General features: G+C 44.6%; 1 protein-coding gene across 3 annotated transcripts in view; it reads right to left on the bottom strand.

The window, feature by feature from the left end:
- The window catches only part of LOC102041554 (USP6 N-terminal-like protein), an 86,467-nt gene that overhangs the window by 24,335 nt on the left and 42,212 nt on the right, over positions 1-19,920 (bottom strand). For 2 of the 3 annotated variants that reach the window (XM_031055725.1, XM_031055724.1), the window contains 2 exons: positions 5,621-5,904; positions 465-538 (listed from right to left, as the gene is read on the bottom strand). In XM_031055725.1, coding sequence (XP_030911585.1) covers positions 465-530 — 66 coding nt within the window. In that variant the 5' untranslated portion in view covers positions 531-538; positions 5,621-5,904. Of the gene's footprint in view, positions 1-464; positions 539-5,620; positions 5,905-17,034; positions 17,050-19,920 lie in introns of those variants that run through there. The other variant, XM_005419571.3, reaches the window with a different exon arrangement.

Here is a 19,920-nt window from a genome sequence, read left to right as displayed (position 1 = left end):
CCAGCATCCTGCGCCCAAAGCCCACATCCCTCTCTCCTGAATGATAAAAGGCACAGAACCAGGAGAGCAAAACCTGCACTAAAGAGCCAAATTCAAGGCAGAGAGAAATGCCAAGTTCAGCCTATCCAGCATTCCATGTGTGCCTCTGCTAGAGGCTGGGAAAAGCTGTACATCAGAAAAAACAGTGTTGTTGGGCATAAGTTCCTGATGTTAAGGGAGCGTTGAAGCATCAGAAGTTCAGCACCTTTCAGTATCTATGCTGAGCACACGTGGGACCCTCAGTAAACTCCAGGGATGTAGTGAGAGGGGATGTATAGGAAGGGAGAGCTGGCACGAAGCCTAATGGCATGAGGCTTACTGGGGCGATGCCTGCAAGGAGGCAAAAGTTCTTATTTGATGCATTCCTAATTGATTAAACAGCTTCAGCCCCAGCCAGCATGGTGGGGAGGGGCACAAGGTGGTACCTTCTCATACTTGGCGACGATTTCTGCTTTTTCCTGGGCTATTAAAGACTCTATATCCTTCTTCATATCAGAAGCTGTAAGGGGAAACAAAAAAGCAGGAGGGAGGGGAAAGGAGATAAGTAAATGTGTACACAGCATGTGAAATATTTTAGGAAAGTGCTAATACAAAAAACGTTTGCCGACAATTTTAGCTTCCAGCCATATCCCACAGCTAAAATTAGGCTGAGGTTGCACAGCGCTGTACAGAGTTTGTGGAGCTTGCCTGCACACAGCAGGACTGCCAGCTCCCTGCTCCCTGCACTGGGACAGCCCAGCCCGAGCAAGGGGGGGGCTTGCCTTTGTTCCAGGCACACACATGGCAGTGTGAAAGACATGGCTTTTAAATGGAGACACGCAAAGCAGCCACAGAGCACTGGCCCAGCACAGCACAGGCGCCAGCCAGGCTCTGCTTGGCACAGCACCCACGTGGATGACAGCAAACCACTGGCTTTGGAGGGGAAGCCAAGAGATGCTCGGTAGGGGCATCCAGAGGCAGATTTAACTTCAAAGAAGAAATTGAAAAAAGTTTTTGCCTACTGAAGTGTGCATGAGACAAGCGAATTGGCCTCTAGATGATTGCCTTCTGTATACAACTCCAAAAGAAAACAACACAGCAGCAAGATGTCCCCACCTATGCTGAGAGGGACCAGTCTTGGTCTAAACAAGACCCAGTCCAGGTCCCTGGGGTCTGTGCCCACTGCTCTGCTTCATCCCATACACATACTTATGAGCAAGGTAAGCACCCACATCAAACACAACTTGAGTGTTGTCCTGTACGAGCCCAAAGAAGCATCCTCCCTGTCAAGCCATAACTAGTTCCTCGTTCACCAAAGGTGGAACTAACACACCAAGGAGAAAACGTGGGCAGACAAAACCCCCAGGGAAGGGGGTTATATAATCAGGGTTCTTTCATGACCCGCTATCAGACAGCAGCACAGGCATGGCACCACTTCACACTCATGCATTCAGACACTGGAAAAATGCAAATTCTTCAAATTCATACCAGGATTGGTGTATCTTTCCGTCTTACTGACTCCACAATCAAAACAGAGCAAGGACAGAAATATTAAAGTGTATTTTGTTTTTTTATTTCTCCAAGCTGCAGCTCCTATTTCAAATGTGAACTTTGATCAGTACATTTTAATCACAGCTTAATTTTCCAATGTAGCAAGGTCTGAGTAACTGTCTCACCGTGTCACCTAATACTTCTGCATCTCCTGCTTCTCACATCTCCTGTGAAACTCATAAGCAATTTCACTCCCCCAATTCTGACTTTGTTGTTGCTGTTGTTTTGGGGCAAAAAAAAAAAATCCAATTACGTCTTTTACATGCTGCTAAAAATACAAATATTCTTCAGGCTACAGGGGAAAAATAAACTGTATGTCAGATTAAATGGGCAATTTTTCAAGACACTTATAAAGTGAAAACTATTCTGAGCATCTCTGACCACACTCTAAAAGAATAACAAAGGAAGAGTAGCTTGGTACCATGGGAGGATTTACACAGCAAGAACATATATATTTTGGCATTCATTTCTGCAAAAGCCTCTCTGCAGCCAGAAACACCAGACTTGCGCAAAGGAGCCAGTTTTTAATCTCATTCCTGGAATATGCGTATTTGTTTTCTCTTTCTATAAAACTGCAAAAGACCAAATTTAGGAAAAAACTTGAAAGCAGAGAAAATGCTTGATGGCAGTGGGAAGGCTGGAAATGGCAAGCAGCTTCACTGGCCTTGGGGTGTGACCACAGTGCTGCTGCTTGGGAGAGCACAGAGACAGCGCTGCGCTCAACGAGACGGTTGTCAAAGTACTCTGGAGAGGGAACAGAATGTAGCTTAGCTCTGTACCAGCAGATACTGAAGAGGGTATTTTTATTATTTAATTCTGCTCAAACTCCAGGGTAGTTTTGACATCATGATGTTATACAGCTTTTGTTTGAGGGAAATGACACCTCATGTACATGGAAACTACTGAGATTTATTTTCTGAAGGATTTGATGAAACACATAATTTTTTTACTTGATGTAAACAGGCCTCCTATAAATAGGAACAGACTGTACTGTACCTGCCATGCTTCTTCATATACCTATGTATGACTGCATACTTACTTTTTTTAATATACCACTCAAATTACTTTCTCAACCCTGCCACCCAATTTTCTCCTGAGAGTACTGTATTTTCTTAGCAAAGAGGTTTTTTTTCCATGACAAACACACAAGATGAAGCTGCCATGAACAGGAATAGTAAGAAAATGTGAACTATGCAACAATGGTATTAGATAATTAACTAGGATATAAGCAACAGAAAGCCCTGAACCATGCACCTTTAAATTCAACCCCAAAACAAAGTTATGAACTAGCTCCTTTTAAAAAGAATGAGTTGAAAACATCCACAATCTGTCATCTCACACTAAGACTTGCAGCTTCCAGTTTACAATTTAAGGGAGTAAAAATTAATACCAACTACAGTAAGCCTAAAAATGTTTAATGAAAATGCACATTACTGCCAACCCACATTGAACATTATCTAGCTATCAACAAACCTGAAATAAAATACCCAATTTTTGAATGAAAGCAACTTTCCTTGAATTAATTCACCAGCTGGAATCTCAAATATTGGCAGCAAGAAGAAAGCATCTGTATCGAAAATCCAAGACTTCATGTCAAAATTGTTCTCCATAAATCAGATTTACTGTTATACGCTTCCCACAAGCCCCATATTTTTCCAGTCAGAACTGCCAAGCTCCCATTGCCCCACATGGGATAGCACCCACCAGGACCAGCCTGGCTGGGAGAGGGGAACCTCTGTCCACCAGCCACGAGCCCAGTTCTGCAGCCCTGCTCACTGCCCAGGAGAACTGAGCATTTCCCATGGCCCAGCAGCAGTGCTCCTTGTGACACAGCCCAGGACACACACATGTCCCCTGTCACCCCCAGCCACAACACCATGTCTCACGCTTATCAATTCATCAGCAATCACCCTGCCAGTACTTGACAGATGGGGTTTTGAAATGAAAATATCAGCAAAATCTCTTCTTAGGAAACACAGCATAGCAACATGTTCTCAGTCTCAGCCTGGATTTGAGGATATTCTGGAACCCAGTTTTTAAATCTTTTGTACTGTAGAACAGTATCTACTCAAGCCATTTGAGATTAAGACTACATGTTTGTAGCTGGTTTCTATTTGATGGAAGGTCATTGAAAAAGCAGAAATGGGTTTAGGTGAATGTGTGCTCTCATTCTGACTATGTCCACTTAACTTTAAATAGAGACTGCTGCTAGGAGAAGAAAAAAAGGCAAGTTTTGACACACCGTACATCGCAACCACTCTGGCCTCTATCAGAGTGAAACTGCTGCTGTGGAATAAGGTAAAAAAGGTTACTTACTACACTGCTGAAACACAACAAGTCACTGTTCCTGTTTCATGTTCTATTTTAAAAGCCCATTTAAACACAGCATTTTATGTCTTTAGCCATCTATGGTACCAGCCTGCAATTTTTGCTTTAGGGGAACAGTTTTAAAGGAAAAGCATATACATCTATGCAAGTGAAAATGCTTATACAACTGCTAAGAGGAAAAAGCCTCTCACAAAGTACACCTGCAGTCTGCACCACCTCCCAGCAAAGCACTTTGAAAGCTACAACTCATTTGTAAAGCTTCTACTAGTTGTAACAGTGACTCACACACTGGCACGCCCTGGAATAAACCTGGCCATGCAGTGAAAACAACTAAAGCAAGCTGTGAGAAGTTGAGTAAGCCCCATAAAGACTTTTTAAGTACATGAAACAGGCACCTTGGCACACTTCAAACCACACAGGCAAAGGGCTTGAAGCAACCTGCCCATCCTGGCTGCCTGGTAGAACGTGGGGGGACAGTTAGCAGCTGCAAGCCAAGAGAAGCTGTCATCAGAGGCTCTTTTCCCACACACTCAAAGCCTTTCAGAAGCAAAGCCACAGCATTACACCACTGCACACCTACCATGCAGAGCCAAAGCGATCACGGCTTTGGGACTGCTCCACCACAGCCTGAGGAAACCTCAAAGGCCCCATCGCACCCAGGAGGGCCTGTGGGCTCTTACAGGTGGGGACGGGCATGCCTGGCTGTGTGCCCGTGAGGTGACAAGCCAAGGAGGAAGTGATGGCCACATGCTGCTGACTGTAGGCAGAGCTTTTGCTTTGTGAGAACCAGGCCCATGCAGAAGCCAATCTTCACCTCAGGCAGTGGTGCAAGAAAGGCCAGCATCCCCATCTGCAGTGTTGCAGCTGCTGCAGCATTTTTTTACTAGACCCTCAATTTCTACTCCAAAATGGCAACACACTCAGTGCACTTGCATCAAGGACTTCTGCTGATCCCCCTGTGCAGATTCTCTTTCATTAACAAGCCCAGACTGCAAACATCCTGGCCAGCACCATCCTGGCCAGCACCAGCTTCAAAATGCTTCACTGGACTGTGCATCCCTGACCTTAGCTCAATTCCGGCACACAATTACATCCCTGCTACCAGAAAGGAAATCAAGACCTGCACTCACAAAGTGAATTACGGCTTCAGGAATGAAATTACTATCAAGCAGGATGAGCCAAGATACAGGAGATCCTGTTTGCATATTTATTTCCTTGACTACAACCCAGGAGAACACAAGCAAGCTTTTTTGTTTGTTTGTTTTAAGAGCATAAGGAGCACTAAATCAGCTGCCAGCTAAATTCCAGGAAGGTTTGGTTTAAGTGTCTTGGGGTCTTTGAAAATGACTGCCCATAGATCACTTTAGATGAATCACAGATGTGCTACAGAAAATTCAAATGACCTCCTGTCCTAGTAAACTTGCATTGTATCTGAAGCTGCACTGGATGCTGCGCTGGATAAAACCACAGCACCTTCCTCAGCAGAGGCAGTGGGAACACCAAGGGAGAACCTCTACTGCAACTCACTTTGATGCCACCAGCAATACCCCAAGAAACCAGAGCATCCAGCATCATTGTAGATGAGATCCTGCTGATTTACTAGCATATGTAACCACTGTATATGACAGCTCTCAGTGCAATTCTCATTTGCTCTAGAGCCAGTTTATGAACTTGGAGAAGACAGGATGAAAACATAACCCAGCTCCAAGCAATGTGCCCTTACCTGAGCCTTGTATCACGTGCCAAGATTCATCAGTTCAGCTGGAGTTGTCCACTCCCCTGAAGGCATCTACCTGGCAGGAGCCAGTGGTCTCTGCTGCAGGGTGCTGAGGACCCCCAGTTGCCACAGACCACCGGCCAAAAGCCCTTTGGCTCACCCCCACGGCCCCAGCTTCACGTGGCTGCTCTCCTCCACCCTCGTCCTCTGGCACGTGAGAGCTCACCGCAGGCAGCTGGAAGAAGAGGCAAGGCAGGAGGCAATCCACACTTTCTTGTCCCCCAGGCTCACTGCAAAGGAAATAAGAAGTTGATCAGTTTTCCAGTTCTGGCACAGCAAAAGCACCTCTACTAACACAGGTGTCTTTGAACACAGAGGAAAGGAAGGTTCCTATGGAGCTGGTGGGGAAGGAATAGGCTGTAACTGCAGGGCATACAATGGCAGAAGGTAAAGTACACTTGTATGCATTGCAAAAAAACCCTGGTGTGGTTTTTCTTGCCATTTTCCACCCTGGTTAGGTCACAGGGTGTCCTGTGAAGGTCTGAGAGCCCAACACACCTTTATACCAGCAGGCACTGGTAGCTCAGCAGGGAGATGTCCCCTACCCGAGCCAAAGGCACAGTATTACATTCTACTCCAGCTAATCTAAGGTTATGGTGCCCCCAAGAAGGGCTGCAATGGAGGGTTCAGGCCACTCCTTCAGGGCTTGGGTCCGGTTAAGACCAAGACACATCACTGACTTGCACGGTAGAAGAGCTGGCACCAGCTGTGCCACCTGAGCCACCTTCCAGCACTGGCAGTTCTCCTTGATACATCCAAACAGCTACACAGTCCAAAAGTCAGCAGAGCCCAACACAGAGCTATCACTTACAGAAACCAACTTTTTAGTTCTCACCTTCAGCAACTCAGAGAAGCAACACACTACTTCCACAAGTGTGAAATCAAGACAGCATCCCAAAGCATGACACACTGCTTGAAGTCAGCAAACACTGGGCAGAGAAAGCATAGCTCACTTCTGTCATGAACCACCACTTTAATAACACCGCCTCTCTTCCAATCCCCTCACAAACACCAGCAAATGGACTTTTCCACACAACCCTGAGCTGTCCTGTGCTGAATTTCCCTGTTGTCACCTCTCCAGCACTCAGACATAATGACTTGGAGGCCCTAAGGTGCAGAAGGCCTCACACCCTTTCAGAGGTGGCCACCATTATAATCAAGCAACCCATTACACAGATTATATTTTATATATGTTATCATCTAGTAGATGATAATGTGTTTTACACACATTAAATACAGATTACACACATTTGCCTCTATTGTCCCAATCTGCACCAAGTTTTTACAGTACAATTGCAAGCTGTGGTGACAACAATGACAACACTATGCTGCTAGATTATGGCAATATCAAGAAACCCAAATAAATTGGCCAAGTCTTCTAGTTATAGAAATAACTAAAAAGCCATGTATGACTGCAACTACATGCTATCCACCCCCTCAACATGAGCAGCACTACCAATAAATAAAACCTCTCTTAACCCTCTCCCCACCATCCATCTTCCTTTGCTCCCAGTACTTACACCCCGCTCTCATTCTCACACACGTTTTTGGTGCTGTGCCTTGGCGCTCTTCTCCCCAAGGATGGAGCTGGGAGGAGATAAACAGGAGGGCTGATAAAGAGCTTTGGTCTCCTCCCTGCTTATGCTCAGTAAGCCCAGCCTCGGTGCTTCTGCACAGCTCAGCTGTTGCAAAGTCAGAAGATGCTGCTTTAGACTAAACCCTCTGAACAGAGCAGTGAGTCTATAAGCAATTATTTGTCAGCTTCTATTTTGAGACCTCACAGGGAATAAAGGAGCACCCAAATATTTTTTAAACTCTTTCTAATGTAAGCACATCTTCTAGAGACAACAATAGCAAAAAAAAAAAAAATCCAGACAAAGTACTGCACAAAAATCAAAGATGCTTGAGAATTTTTAAAAGCATCATTATTTAAATGATTTTTCATTTGAAAAAAATAAGCAAACTGAAGAATGCAAAGGTCCACATGCTTCTTTTGGGAATTGAAGAATTGAAGATTAATTTTCTCTCTGCATTCCCTCCTTTTTTTATTCCAGTGTCTATAAAAAGGGGAAAAAAGAAAAAGCCAGAGGGGAAAAAAAAAATCTCTTTTTTTCCGGGTGGTGCACTGACCTGGAAGGGAACTATATCAACACAGAGCTTAGTAACGGGCTTCTTCTGTTTGTTTAAGACTGGAAAAGCTGTTTGCATTTCTTTAACCATAAACGAAAGGAAGCCACAATGATGGGCATTCTCCACTTAGATGTGCATTCCTCTTAAAACACTGTATTTTATTCTTTATGGTACATTTGCAACACTACAGGACACACTACTCTTCCCTTGTCATTCTTGCCTTCAGCTATACTTGGCAATTTTGGGTAAGCTAAAGGCTTCTTTTGCTATTTAAAACTTTCCCTAGTTCTGGCATGGCAGGGCACAGTCAGCTAGAGGCCACCTACCCCCAACATGTGCCCAAAGCAGCAGGGTGAGGACACGTGTCCTGGCTGATACCCAAGATGTCACCCTGGGCACTGTGGAGCTAGTGATGTTCCCTAGCCAAAACCAAAGGAACAAGGATGCAAACATAACTTACCATGCTGCCAGCACCCTGTGCTCTCTTTGGCACAGACATGCAGCATCTTTTTTTAAACACATACAAGGAAATAACAAATGTACCATTATATAAAGTTGCTGGTACAGCAATCAATGAAATAAAAGAGTAGGAAGTTAAAACTCCACTAACAAGATGCAGCTTGTCTGTGAAAAACTTGTCCAAAATAATTATTGAGGCAAATTACTTGTATGCTGCAGATACACAAGTTGAAGTGAGACTTATGCAGACTCTGTGTGTCTTACACTGCTTTCCAGAGCCTCTGGCTTCACCTCTTCTTCAGGAGAGAGGGATCTTCAGCCATTAGCCTGACCCCAACTAATGCCCAGCCCCTAGGAGCCACCCTCATTCCTTCAACCACATTAATGAGTTTAATCAGCTCACTCTCCCTCCAAATACAGAACCCTTGCAGGAAATGATTTGTCTTTGGCAGCCTCTGCAGAGGACACTCCCTGACCATTTTACTGGCAGTATCCTGGACTTATATTACCTTCAAACAGCCTCTCCAAATGCTAATGCATGAGCTTTTGTTAACTTGTTTTCTTCTATCAAAGCCCCATGCAAGCAAATCCAGTAACAGAAAACTTGAGGGAAACAAGAAGTATTTGATCCAACACCGGAAAGTACTGAGAAAACGTCTCCCAAAGCTTTTTTTAACAGCCTTGGAACTATGTGCGGGACAGCATTAGAATACATTATTTTTTAAATTCCATTAAAGGAATCTTTTTAATCACAACATAACTTTTCTGTTTCTTTCTGCTTGTTGTTAACTCCTAAAATCACCCCAACTTAAGAAATATAGGATTTTTTTTGGTGCATGTATGTGCAAACACAACATTTTATTAAAAATCATAGAATCATAAAATGGTGTGGGTTGGAAGGGACCCTGGAGATCATTTAATTCCCAATCCCCATGCTAAGGACAGGGTGCCATTCACTGGACCAGGTTGCTTAGGGCCCCATCTGGCCTGGCCTTGAACTCTGCCAGGGATAGGGCATCCACAAACTTTCCAGGCAACCTGTTCCAGTGCTTCGCCATCCCCTGAGTAAAGAATTTCTTCCTAACATTTAATCTCTCCTAACATTTAATCTCTCTTCTTTTAGCTTCTTTTAGCATTCACCCTTGTCCTATCCATATGTGCCTGTGTAAAAAGTCACTCTCCCTCTTTTTTTCTATGCCCTCTTTTAGTATTAGAAGGTCCTCTAAGGTATCCCTGAAACCTTCTCTTTTCTGGACTGAAGAACCCCAGTTCTCTCTACCTGTTCCCATAGGAAAAGTACTCCAGCCCTACTCCATCTCTGATCATGCCCTTCTCTGTAACTACTCTAACTGGTCCTGACTTTTTCATGCTGACAACTCCAGAGCTGGACACAGCACTCCAGGGCAGAGTAGAGCAGGAGAACCCCTTTCCTCATCCCGCTTTGGATGCAGCCCAGGATGCTTGGGCTTTCTGGTCTATAAGCATACACTGCTGGCTCATGAAGAGCCAGCTCCAAGACAGAACCCTGAGGGACATCACTTGTCACTGGCCACAACTCTCTGACTACCTCCAGCCAGCCAATTTCTTTTCTACCCAGCAATCCACCCTTCAAATCCCTATCACTCCACTTTAAGAGATGAGGGTGTCATCTGAGATCAAGTCAAAGGCCTTACAGACCTCTAGGGAGATGACACTGGTTGGTCTTCTTCCCTTGTTGAGTGTTGCAGTCACTCCACCAGAGAATGCCACCAGGTTGGTCAGGCACAATGTGCCCATAGTGAAGCCGTGCTGGCTGTGAGATCACCTCCTTGTTTTTGCACGTGCCTTAGCTCTGCCTCCATGAGGATCTGTTCCATGATCTTCCCAGCCACAGAGGTAAGGCTCACTGATTTGTAACCAGGGTCCCCCTTCCGATCCTTCTTAAAAACAGATGTGATGCTTCCCTTTGTTCCAGTCATCAGGGACTTTGTCTGACCACTGCGAATTTTCAAAAAATGATGGAAAATTACTTGCCAACCACATCACCCAGTTCCCTCAGAATCCTGGAATGCATCCCATCAGGCCCCATAGACTTGTTCTTACTCAGTTTCACCAGATGGTCTGGAATGTGGCTCTTTGCTTACATTGGGAGGGACTTCACCCCCCCAGTCCCACCTGAGACACATGGAAAGCCTGACTACCAACAAAGAATGAAGCAAAGAAATTGCTAAGTACATAGGCCTGATCCAGATCTGTTATTATCACTTTCCCCTCCTCATAGTGGTTGCCTTCCCTTTGGGGGCATTGTCCACACAAGAAGTCCTCCCCTCTTCTCTTTGTGGAAAACATGTTTATAAAATCCAATCATAGGTAAAGAGGTAAAGCAGAGGTAATACTTAGCTTATGAAACAGCAATGGTCATGTCAGATACCCTGTTAAAAGCAGCTTTTCAGATTAGGAGTTAATATGAAAATAACTCAAGGATTCTTGTGATTTTGAACAGTGTTGAAATCAACTTCTGTCCCATTTGGTCAGGGCTTCAAAACACATCTCACAATTTGCTGTGTATTTGGCTGTTAGCATTTTACTGTGGTTGATATAAAACTAAACCTGCCACAGAGGCTGAAAGACAAACACTGCTTTCCAGACAGGAAAAATTAAATGGTACCAACATTTTGGAGCAAGCCATATTATTTCACTAGCAGTTTCTGTATTTAAGTTGTAACTACAATGAAATAATGCTCAGGGTGGAAGAACACCAGGTGGGTTGGTGCTGGATGCCTGCTACCGTGGAGCCCAGGATCCAAGGGGATGTACAACCAAGGGAGCCAGGTGACATGGACAGACATCAAACCAGATACCACCTTTCCATTTCTAGGTTTTCAGAGGCATTCAGCACCTTTGATCAAACATGCTTGAGAAAGCAACACAAAGAACTTCAGAAAAGCCTGAGCTGAGAACCACAGTGGATCTATTACCAACATTTACTTTCTTGCATGTCCTCAGCACTTCTGATGTGAATAATGGAGAGCAATGGAAGTGGGATAAAAGCAAGTCAGAGGGGACCAGAGCAGGCTCAAGTCTATCGACAGAAATACTTAAGAAAAGGCTTTTCCAGTGAAAGCCAGAGCTTGCATGAAGGGAGTAACAGTATGAATGGAAGATCTAAAAAACTCACAAAACCTTTTCTTGGATGAGATAAAAAGCAGAGGGGAAAGTTTAAAAAAGCAGAGGGAGAAGTTTAAGTACATGAGAGCTTGTGGCCATTCTATAAAGATGAGCATTTGGTATGATGGAGGCCCATGCAAGGCTGTCCAGAAAAGCAGCAGCAGATGCTGTTCTCTCCAGGAAACAAACAAACACAAATCAAGTATCAACTGCAATTCAAGATGCAGTTCTACTTAGCTGAAAACATGCTCACTGAAGAAAAAAAAAAAGGTACTTTGAACTTGAAAGGTGCATTTACCTTAAAAATGCTTTAACATTTATCCCACAAAGCAACAACTAGACGTTTCACTTTAAACAGTTCACTTATACACACAAAATTTCAGTTGCCTGCTACAAAAGGCATTTGCAAGCAGGATGATGATTTCCTCAGCAGCTTGGGAAATGGATCTTCCTGTTCCAAGATCAAAACCTGGGAGACCACAATGCATCCTACTAAAGGGCAGCTGGACTCTGCACTGTGCAAGAAAGCTTGGAAAAGGGAAGTTGCAAATAAATAAGCATCTAAGGGCAGTGAAGTGCCTTTTGATAAGAAAGAAATTTTTTTTCCCTAATGTAAAAAACAGGTCCAACACAAAGTATAAAATGCCTACTTGAGTTAGAACATGCCTGCAGGCCTTCAGATAAGACTTTAAACCTAATATTGCATGGGAGCTTCTGCCTTTTTATTAAACAAAGTATCAAGTTCTTCAGAAGGAAGGATCTTTCCAGAGAAAAGAGATCAGAGCTGGTTCACACTTTATCATCACTGTCAGTTGAGTACAGGGGCCTCCCTTTAATTTAAAGTGCAGTTGCTTCAATCTTATCCTGGCTGAATACAAATTAAGGACTCCATCTCCCTCTTTCCCACTTCACATGAAAGCTTGGACCTAGATTTTCATCTTGGCCACAGACCTTCCTTTAGCATCTGCTTCACACAGATGCACTGCTGCAGCAAAACAAAAGCCATGCCTTTCCCACTCACTTTAAGCAGCCCTTCCTCAAGGATATCTCCCCTGCTAGAGAAATCTGTGCACTAAATCTCTTTTCCAGCAGTAATCTTGTGCTGTGTTATAGCTACTACATGTTTCTCCCACTTCCTTCCATTGACAGCAAACAAAAGCTTGTTGCTCACTGTTATCAGAAAATACTTGCTTTCCCAGATTGTTTTTGGCTCCCCTTGTTTCAGAAGGGTTTTCAGTAGAGTAACAGCTCACTCCCAGCAAAAAGCAGCAGGGGGTGATTTAAGACAGAGGCCCTTTGGAGCCCGCCCAGTAAATCCAGCCCAGACCAGGCACAGTCCAGTGCTGCCCTTCCCAGCTCCATCCAGCACCTCCTCCATCCCCTCACAGGTCCTGTGGAGAAGATTATGTTCCAGCAGCATGGCTTGAAGAGACAGGGCCCCTTTTGCACCACTTCAAGTGGCTGCCCCTGTTCTCCAGCTACAAACCATCCCCAGAAGACACTGTGCCCACCCCGAGTATCTGCTGTACTCTAAATATGCTCCTTTGAGAACATGCTCTTCTCACCACACACTGCATTTCCTTCCTGCCAGATCCCTTATCACCCTGTTTCATCCCCAAACGACACAGATGAAGCTTCCACTCTTGCTGGTGCTGCTCCTTTATTCACCAAAGGCAACATTCTCACACCAGGCACTAAGCCCGTGGCACTTCTGCTATTGAGTTATGATGAATTAAACCCAGGTGTGACATGAAAACAGGGCACCAAGACTACAGTTCCCAAAAAAGCACTACTCAGTCACTCTTTATATTTAATTTAATCTTTTTTTAGGCAACCAGTGTATCAAATGTCAGGTCCTAAACCTAAGAAGGGCACCAAGTATTATTATAAAGTCCAAGTATTATTCAGGATATGAAATGCTCAACTCTGGCCACCCAAGCTGACACGTTGCAGACTCATGACTGAAACCTGCCTGTGACTGCCAATGCCAAGCCCAAACAGCTTTCATCCACAGGTGGGGTTCCCTGCAATGAAAGGATTACCCAGATAACGACTTTGTGTCCCAAATTTGATGTAAGGGAAAATGCACAACCAGCACCTACAGGAGCTCAGCATCAGCCCTGCACAATCTCCTGATGAAAGCTCTCAGGAGGCCTTAACTCTGGCCTTCATTTTGGCATAAGACCTGCTGAATACAGATTTCAAAAATATGAGCTTCAAAATAAGTAAGTAATTTCTTGGTCCAAGAACATGGGGGCAGGGAGAGTGGTGCAGAAAGGTCCACTTTGGCACGTTTGTGATGCTGAATGATCCATAACCTCTTTCAAGCAAGATCCCCTTTACTGTGGCAAGCCCTGCCCAGCCCCAGAGAGTGTGGGACTTGCAAGCACCCCACACCACACAGCCCATTCTCCCCAGCTAGTGGCCCAGGATGTGGGCTCGGTATTTTGGGGAGCAGCAACCTTTTTCCAGATTCAAGGCTAGACATGTGGTCTTAACACCTTCAGTAGACTGGGTTGTCATTTCTGACTGTGCCTCTGATCATTAAAAAGGCACCACAGCATAAAAGGATTTGCTGGAAAGCAAAACGGCCTCAGCTCATTTAATTGATTAGCAATTAGCAGAAACCACTGATCACTGATCTGGGTTCTGAAAAAAAAAATATATAAAGAAGTAAACAACCACTTAAATACCTTCCTCATCCCTTCAGCCAGACACCTCTCCAGACCCACCATGAGGTTCTTTCTGGAGATCTTTCCTGATGCCCTCTGAGATGGAGCAGCATAGCCAGACCACTCTTGCCTGTCCTTCCTTCAGCTTGTTTGCTTTCACGTGTGTTTATTATTTACCATCAGCTAAATTGCTTTCCTCCCACAATACCACCAGAGTCAAGCCTGGGGAAACACATAACTGCTGTTCCCTTTGGAGAGCCAGACCATTTCCATGGGTAGCTACTGAGATACAGACAACATCAGTAACCCAGAACTGAAAATGCTTCTTCTCTCCTATCTTTGATATCACTACTCTTTGAGAAACTTTTTCACAGCACCTTTGATGTTCACAAAAACCCAGGATCAGCTCACTGGTCCCTCAAGATCTGTGCTTCCTTTTCAGTCTGCCAGCAAGAGGTGAGGAGAAGCCCAGCAGTTCCTGCATGATGAAGAACTTCAGGTTTCACAAGGGAATTTACTGGCTCTCTTATCTCAGAGGCAACACTTGCAGGTAAATCCCAAAAGACTCCAGACAGTCAGCCACACCCCAAAACCCCAAACCATAAAGACTGAAATTTAAACTGCTATCTCTTACACCTGCCCTTCCATGGGATTCCTGCACTACAGCATCTCTACCTGCACATCATTCTTCTATCCAAGATTTCCTCTTTCAGCTATTTAAACCTTGATCCTGTTTTCATCTGCTTTTAAGAAGCAGGCAGTGTCAATCAGACAGCTGCTACAGCCAGAGGGAAAGCTGAATCCCAAGCCATCTCTCTGACCTGGGAAAGGTTCTTCACAAGGTACACCCAACTGTAACACTGCACCCCTCTTAGGCACCAATATCCATCAGAACACAGATTTCCGTAGTTCTTCTACCAGTGGGCTGCTGCTCCCTTTTCTTCTCCCCCATCTTTGTCTGAAAAAGCTTCTAAAAAAACTCTAAGGAAAGTGTTAAAGAAATGTATTATTAGAAGAAGGTCACAAAACAACAACTTGAGAATAGCCACAGCTAAAAATACCCTATCTCCACACACCATCTTTAGTGAAAACATTATCAGATGTCACTTCCCAGTAGTAAAAACATATTTGTTTTTTAATTAAGGTTGTGTTTTGGATACTGGATTTTTTTTCTTTTTTTTTCTGCCAGAGACCACAACAAGACACCCCAGGAAAGTATCCCCAAAGATCCCACTTCTCTGTGCTACTTGATTGAAAGACTCTCAGAAACTGGCACCTGCAAATTTGTATTTTCTTTTAACACCACCTAACTTTGGAAAATAACTTTCCAAAGAGAACAAAGTATTTTGGCCACTCATACAATGTTGCAGAGTATTTGTGCAATATGGATTTTATTGAGATTTTATTACTTCAGAGTATCAAGGAGGTCATTATTGGAAGGACAACAAATGGAGCAGCAGTGCAGAGCAGGTATCAGCACAGGGCTGGAAACTGCCACTCATCTAACCCAAATTCTAGACAGGAGTGGAAAAATCTGCATTATGGATACACTGAATTAGTAAGTCTACTGCTCAAAGTCTCCCAGATCTAAAGAGCAATAGCCATAATATATATCAACCCTAGGGCTTACTTCAACAGTAGGATGAGCAGAATCAAGGAAGTCAGTTAAACTCGCTCAGCACAGACTTTTATACCTTTCCATTAAATAAGCTCTGGTTTATTGATCACATAAAAAATCACCCAGGAGTTACTGTAGGCCACTACGAAAGCACCTGTGATAACATTTTAACAAACTGAGCACATACAAGGGGAAGCTTAGCACACCATAGCATACTTTCTTCTCCAAAGACGTAAACAAAACCGAGGAATAACTTCTCCAGAAGGTTCACAAACCTTGTCCAGATCACACTCACTACTTTTTAACCCTTAGCAAATATACACCTTTCCCCCACTCAAAAATACTCAAACCAATACTTTTTAAAGAAATCACTCACAAAATAATTTTGACAGTGCATTACTTTGGTGGCCAACTTCTGCTCTGCTGCCCCCCACCCAATGCCTCTTTTCCTCCACTATAAAACAAGCAGTAGATCTCATATGTGCCCATTCCCACTGCTTTCTGTCTGTCCATGCAGGCTTTTTTAACTTCACTTCACCTGCTTCCCTGTTAAAGTTATTTGAAACTGGCCTGATGCAAAATTTGGTAGCATCAAAGAGATTGAGTGTGCAAGCCTCCTGCTCTCCTGAGAAGTCAAGGTGAATACCCACCAAAGAGCACTGCAAAGGACTAACCTGGAAGTGATGAGTAGGAAGACAGACAGACCACCACAGCTATATTCTACTGCTAAAACATTTGCTAAAGATGCATCAGTGTGTTGGGGGGGGCCTCCCTGCCCTGTCCCCAAAGGAGGAGGAAGACTGGGGTTATTTTGAAGGACAGCCACTGGACACAACTACAGGAGTGTACTGGGAAAGGGGCAGGGCTCAGATTCACAGCCACCACCTCCCTCTGTCCGTTCAGCCTGGAGGAACTTGGAAGACCATGCCCTCATGATGTCATTAGTGGGTTGGTGTCTAAATAAAGGAAGCTTTTTATAGAATTTCTCACTGACAAACTTATTCCGGTAAACCCCAAAGGCCAAGACGTCAAGCAGAAGGGAAGGAAAAGGGAAAACAATACCCATAGCCTTGCTGGGGCCGGGACAGGTGGGTGGTGTCTCAGGAAAGAAACCCAAACAACGTAAACAAGTTTAGTCCCTAATACCTGCTTGGTGGATAAAGAGCATGGGGAAGAGCAGGGCACAATGTAAGGGAGATGCGCTTTTACACCATCTGTCACAAGGACACACAGCCTGTTTTGGCATCAGGGTAGGGGGTTAAAGGATGAAGATGAGGAGAGAGGATAGTGAGAGGAAAAAAAACCTTTGCTTAAAGAGAGTAAATAAAACGTACTTCCATGTCAGAGGGGTTTTCCAGCTTCATATTAATCACGTGGCAATTACTGTGCTTCCTAAAAGCAAACTGGGGGTATCTGCATATTCAGAAGATTCTTGGCTGCAAATGCCTTAAGCTCAAATCATCAGCAAATACCATTTGCTGGAAGTTTCAAAAAACCAAAAAAAAGACCGAAAACCGCACGAAATACAAAAAAATCTAACAAAAGGAAAGCAGAGTGTTCACATATGCCCGCACGTCATCCTCTTCTTCATAATTCTTCATCACTTCCAGAGCGCTACGGAGCAGTTCCCCTTCCTCCTCCTCAGCCGGGCATCCACACGGAGAGCAGTTGCAATAGCCTGGTGACTCATGCTGCAGTAATGTGGGTGGGAACTGCTCCCATGCCCAGCTCCTAAGGACACAACCTTTTATGGTATTTTTAGCGTGGAAGCTGTTGTGGTTTGTAGCACTTTGCCTTTTGTCTTTCAAGAAAAGAGCTCTCAGTTCCCACCGGGGCTTCAAGGATGCAGCAGTGGAACCCAGGCAGGTGATGAGCAAGCCAACCCTGGAACTTCCACACCCAGCCACAGTAGGGATGCTCAAGGATGTCACATCATGGCCAATCCACAGGCAGGCTCCCCCATCCAGGCAGCGGGTCCTTGGGTGGCTGCACCAGCCAGCAATCTCCGAATGGGGCATGTGTGCCATCTGTTCTGTGGACACTTTAGCTACTGCAGCCCAACTTTGTAAGGACTTGTCCCTCAAGTCCTAACCACCCTGGGGCAGCACATTAACAAGCTCATCCTGGCAAGCCATCAGACATTTCGGTTTTAGCCTTGATGGGCTGCTGGCATACAAAAAGCTGGCAGGTCCCATCTGTCTTCCCTCAATTAACTTAAGACTGCATCTCCCCAGAAAGTAGAAAATAAACTGTAGGGTTTCTACTCCATACAAACGAGGTGAAATGGGGCAAGAGGTTACTAGGAGAAAGCAGACAGGGATGTTACACTGAAACCAGGTTAAAAGCATCAGGGAGAAGTGCAGCAGCAGAAAAGCCACCTTCTGGACCCCAAGTTTGAGGATCACAGCACATGGGACTCAAACTTGCCAAGATAAAAAAGCAGGCTCAGCTGTGCTCTTTAAAAGCTGAGAGTCACACATGAGATTAAAAGAGTATCCCAACATTACCCCATAGGGCTTGAAACAGGACTCTGGCTGCAGACATGCAGTGGATTTCTTTACAGGACAGCCCTCTGCTTCCCCTCGCAACTGAAGCACTATCTGCTGTAGGAGAGAAAGGCATGAAAGTTTCTGCATCCCCAATCACAACTCTGAACAGCTATTGATTTTAGTCCTTTCAAAGTTATTAAATTCAAAAGGAAATTAAATTATAATCTGCACATGCCTAAGAAGTCTAGGAGAAAAGCTAGCAGGATAAAAAAGCAGTAACCAAACCTCCTGACACAAAGCTACTGACAGCTATTATTTTATTTCTTCTGAAACTCCAGTGAGCTCAGAAGGAGTGAGCCTACCAGTCAGGCCAGATCAGTGACAGACAACCCACACAGGCAGATTTCACCAAGTGGGAAGCACCAGTGAAGAGTTGCTCTGGAGTGACTTCTCAGGCACGAGAGACACAGTGAAGGGGAAGTCTGAGGGACATTTGTGTGGGCAAGCACTGCACAGCCCACAACATACCTTGGAGATGAGCCAACAGCAACAGAGAAAAATCCTCCAGCCCTAATGCAAGTTTAAAGGTCTCTCAGTGCATTGATCTGGGCACAGCAAACCCCAGCATTTGCCAAACAAGATGCCCCACATCAGGGGGACACCAGTGCTCCCTAGACAGACCAAGATGGAATCTTCTGCTCCTCAAGGAGATGAAATACATTTCCAAATTTAGGATGTCTTCCTGCTCTTAGATAACAGATCAAGATTACAAAATTAAAGTTAAAAAAAAAAAGTCACGTGAAAGGCTCCATCCTGTTCAAAGGAATACAATGCTTTTCCTGTGATCTTGCCCTAAATACCACAACATCACACTCGATTACTATCCCATCTTACTCCTAAGTCCTCCACAGCCAGTTTGGCTATATGAGAGCAAAATGAGCTCTGCCTTGCCTCATTTCTCATTAACTGCTAACTACACGCAGCAGTAGCTGTGTAAGAGGCAGGCCAAGTCACTTAATTTTCATTACCCTTTACTTGGACCAGCACTATGAAACTGGAGTGAAAAATAATAAAATAAAAAAAAAAAACCAACAGGAAGGGAAAAAGGAACAGAACAGAATAATGAGCCTATACCTCCTACTGACAGAAAAGGAACATATCCAAGCCTGAACTGAGGTTTACATATCCCACACTAGACAGACCTCTCTGTACTCTGTACTAGCATTTAGTTATCAAAACCTACCATCTGCACTCCTGAGAAAGCCAGGAAAATGAGGAAATGCCAGTTTGCCCCTACATGCTCAATTCTGCAGTTGCTGCCGGCAACCTGGTGCTGCTATGACCTTGGTGTGCTGGCAGACCCCAGGGACCCCACCCTGTGAGACCACCTGCCAGCCCCCACCTCCAGCTGTGCACTACACCTGCATTTAACATATTTTTTGTACCTTGGCACACAAACAAAAAAGTTTTTCCAGCCAGCAGGTTCTCTGTAAACCTAAAAGCATTGGATGCTGATTCTTACAGAGCAACAATTTCCTTCATGCAGCAGCCAAGTGGTGCCAGCACAGCCTGGACATGGATGCACTGGTGCTTGGATGCATCCAGACTTTGCAGCTGATGGTATCTTCAAAGGAACAAGTCCAGACAGTCTCTAAGTGCTTGCAGGCCTCTCTTGCTCCTGCGGGTGTCCCAGTGACCATCCTCCCCCTGCCGTACACCTCCAGAGCAGGA

The sequence above is a fragment of the Geospiza fortis genome, unplaced genomic scaffold (assembly GCF_000277835.1).
Source record: "Geospiza fortis unplaced genomic scaffold, GeoFor_1.0 scaffold66, whole genome shotgun sequence".
In the NCBI taxonomy this organism is placed as follows: domain Eukaryota; kingdom Metazoa; phylum Chordata; class Aves; order Passeriformes; family Thraupidae; genus Geospiza; species Geospiza fortis.
The sequence above is the reverse complement of the archived record's forward strand: the minus strand, read 5'-3'. Positions and strand labels throughout refer to the sequence as shown.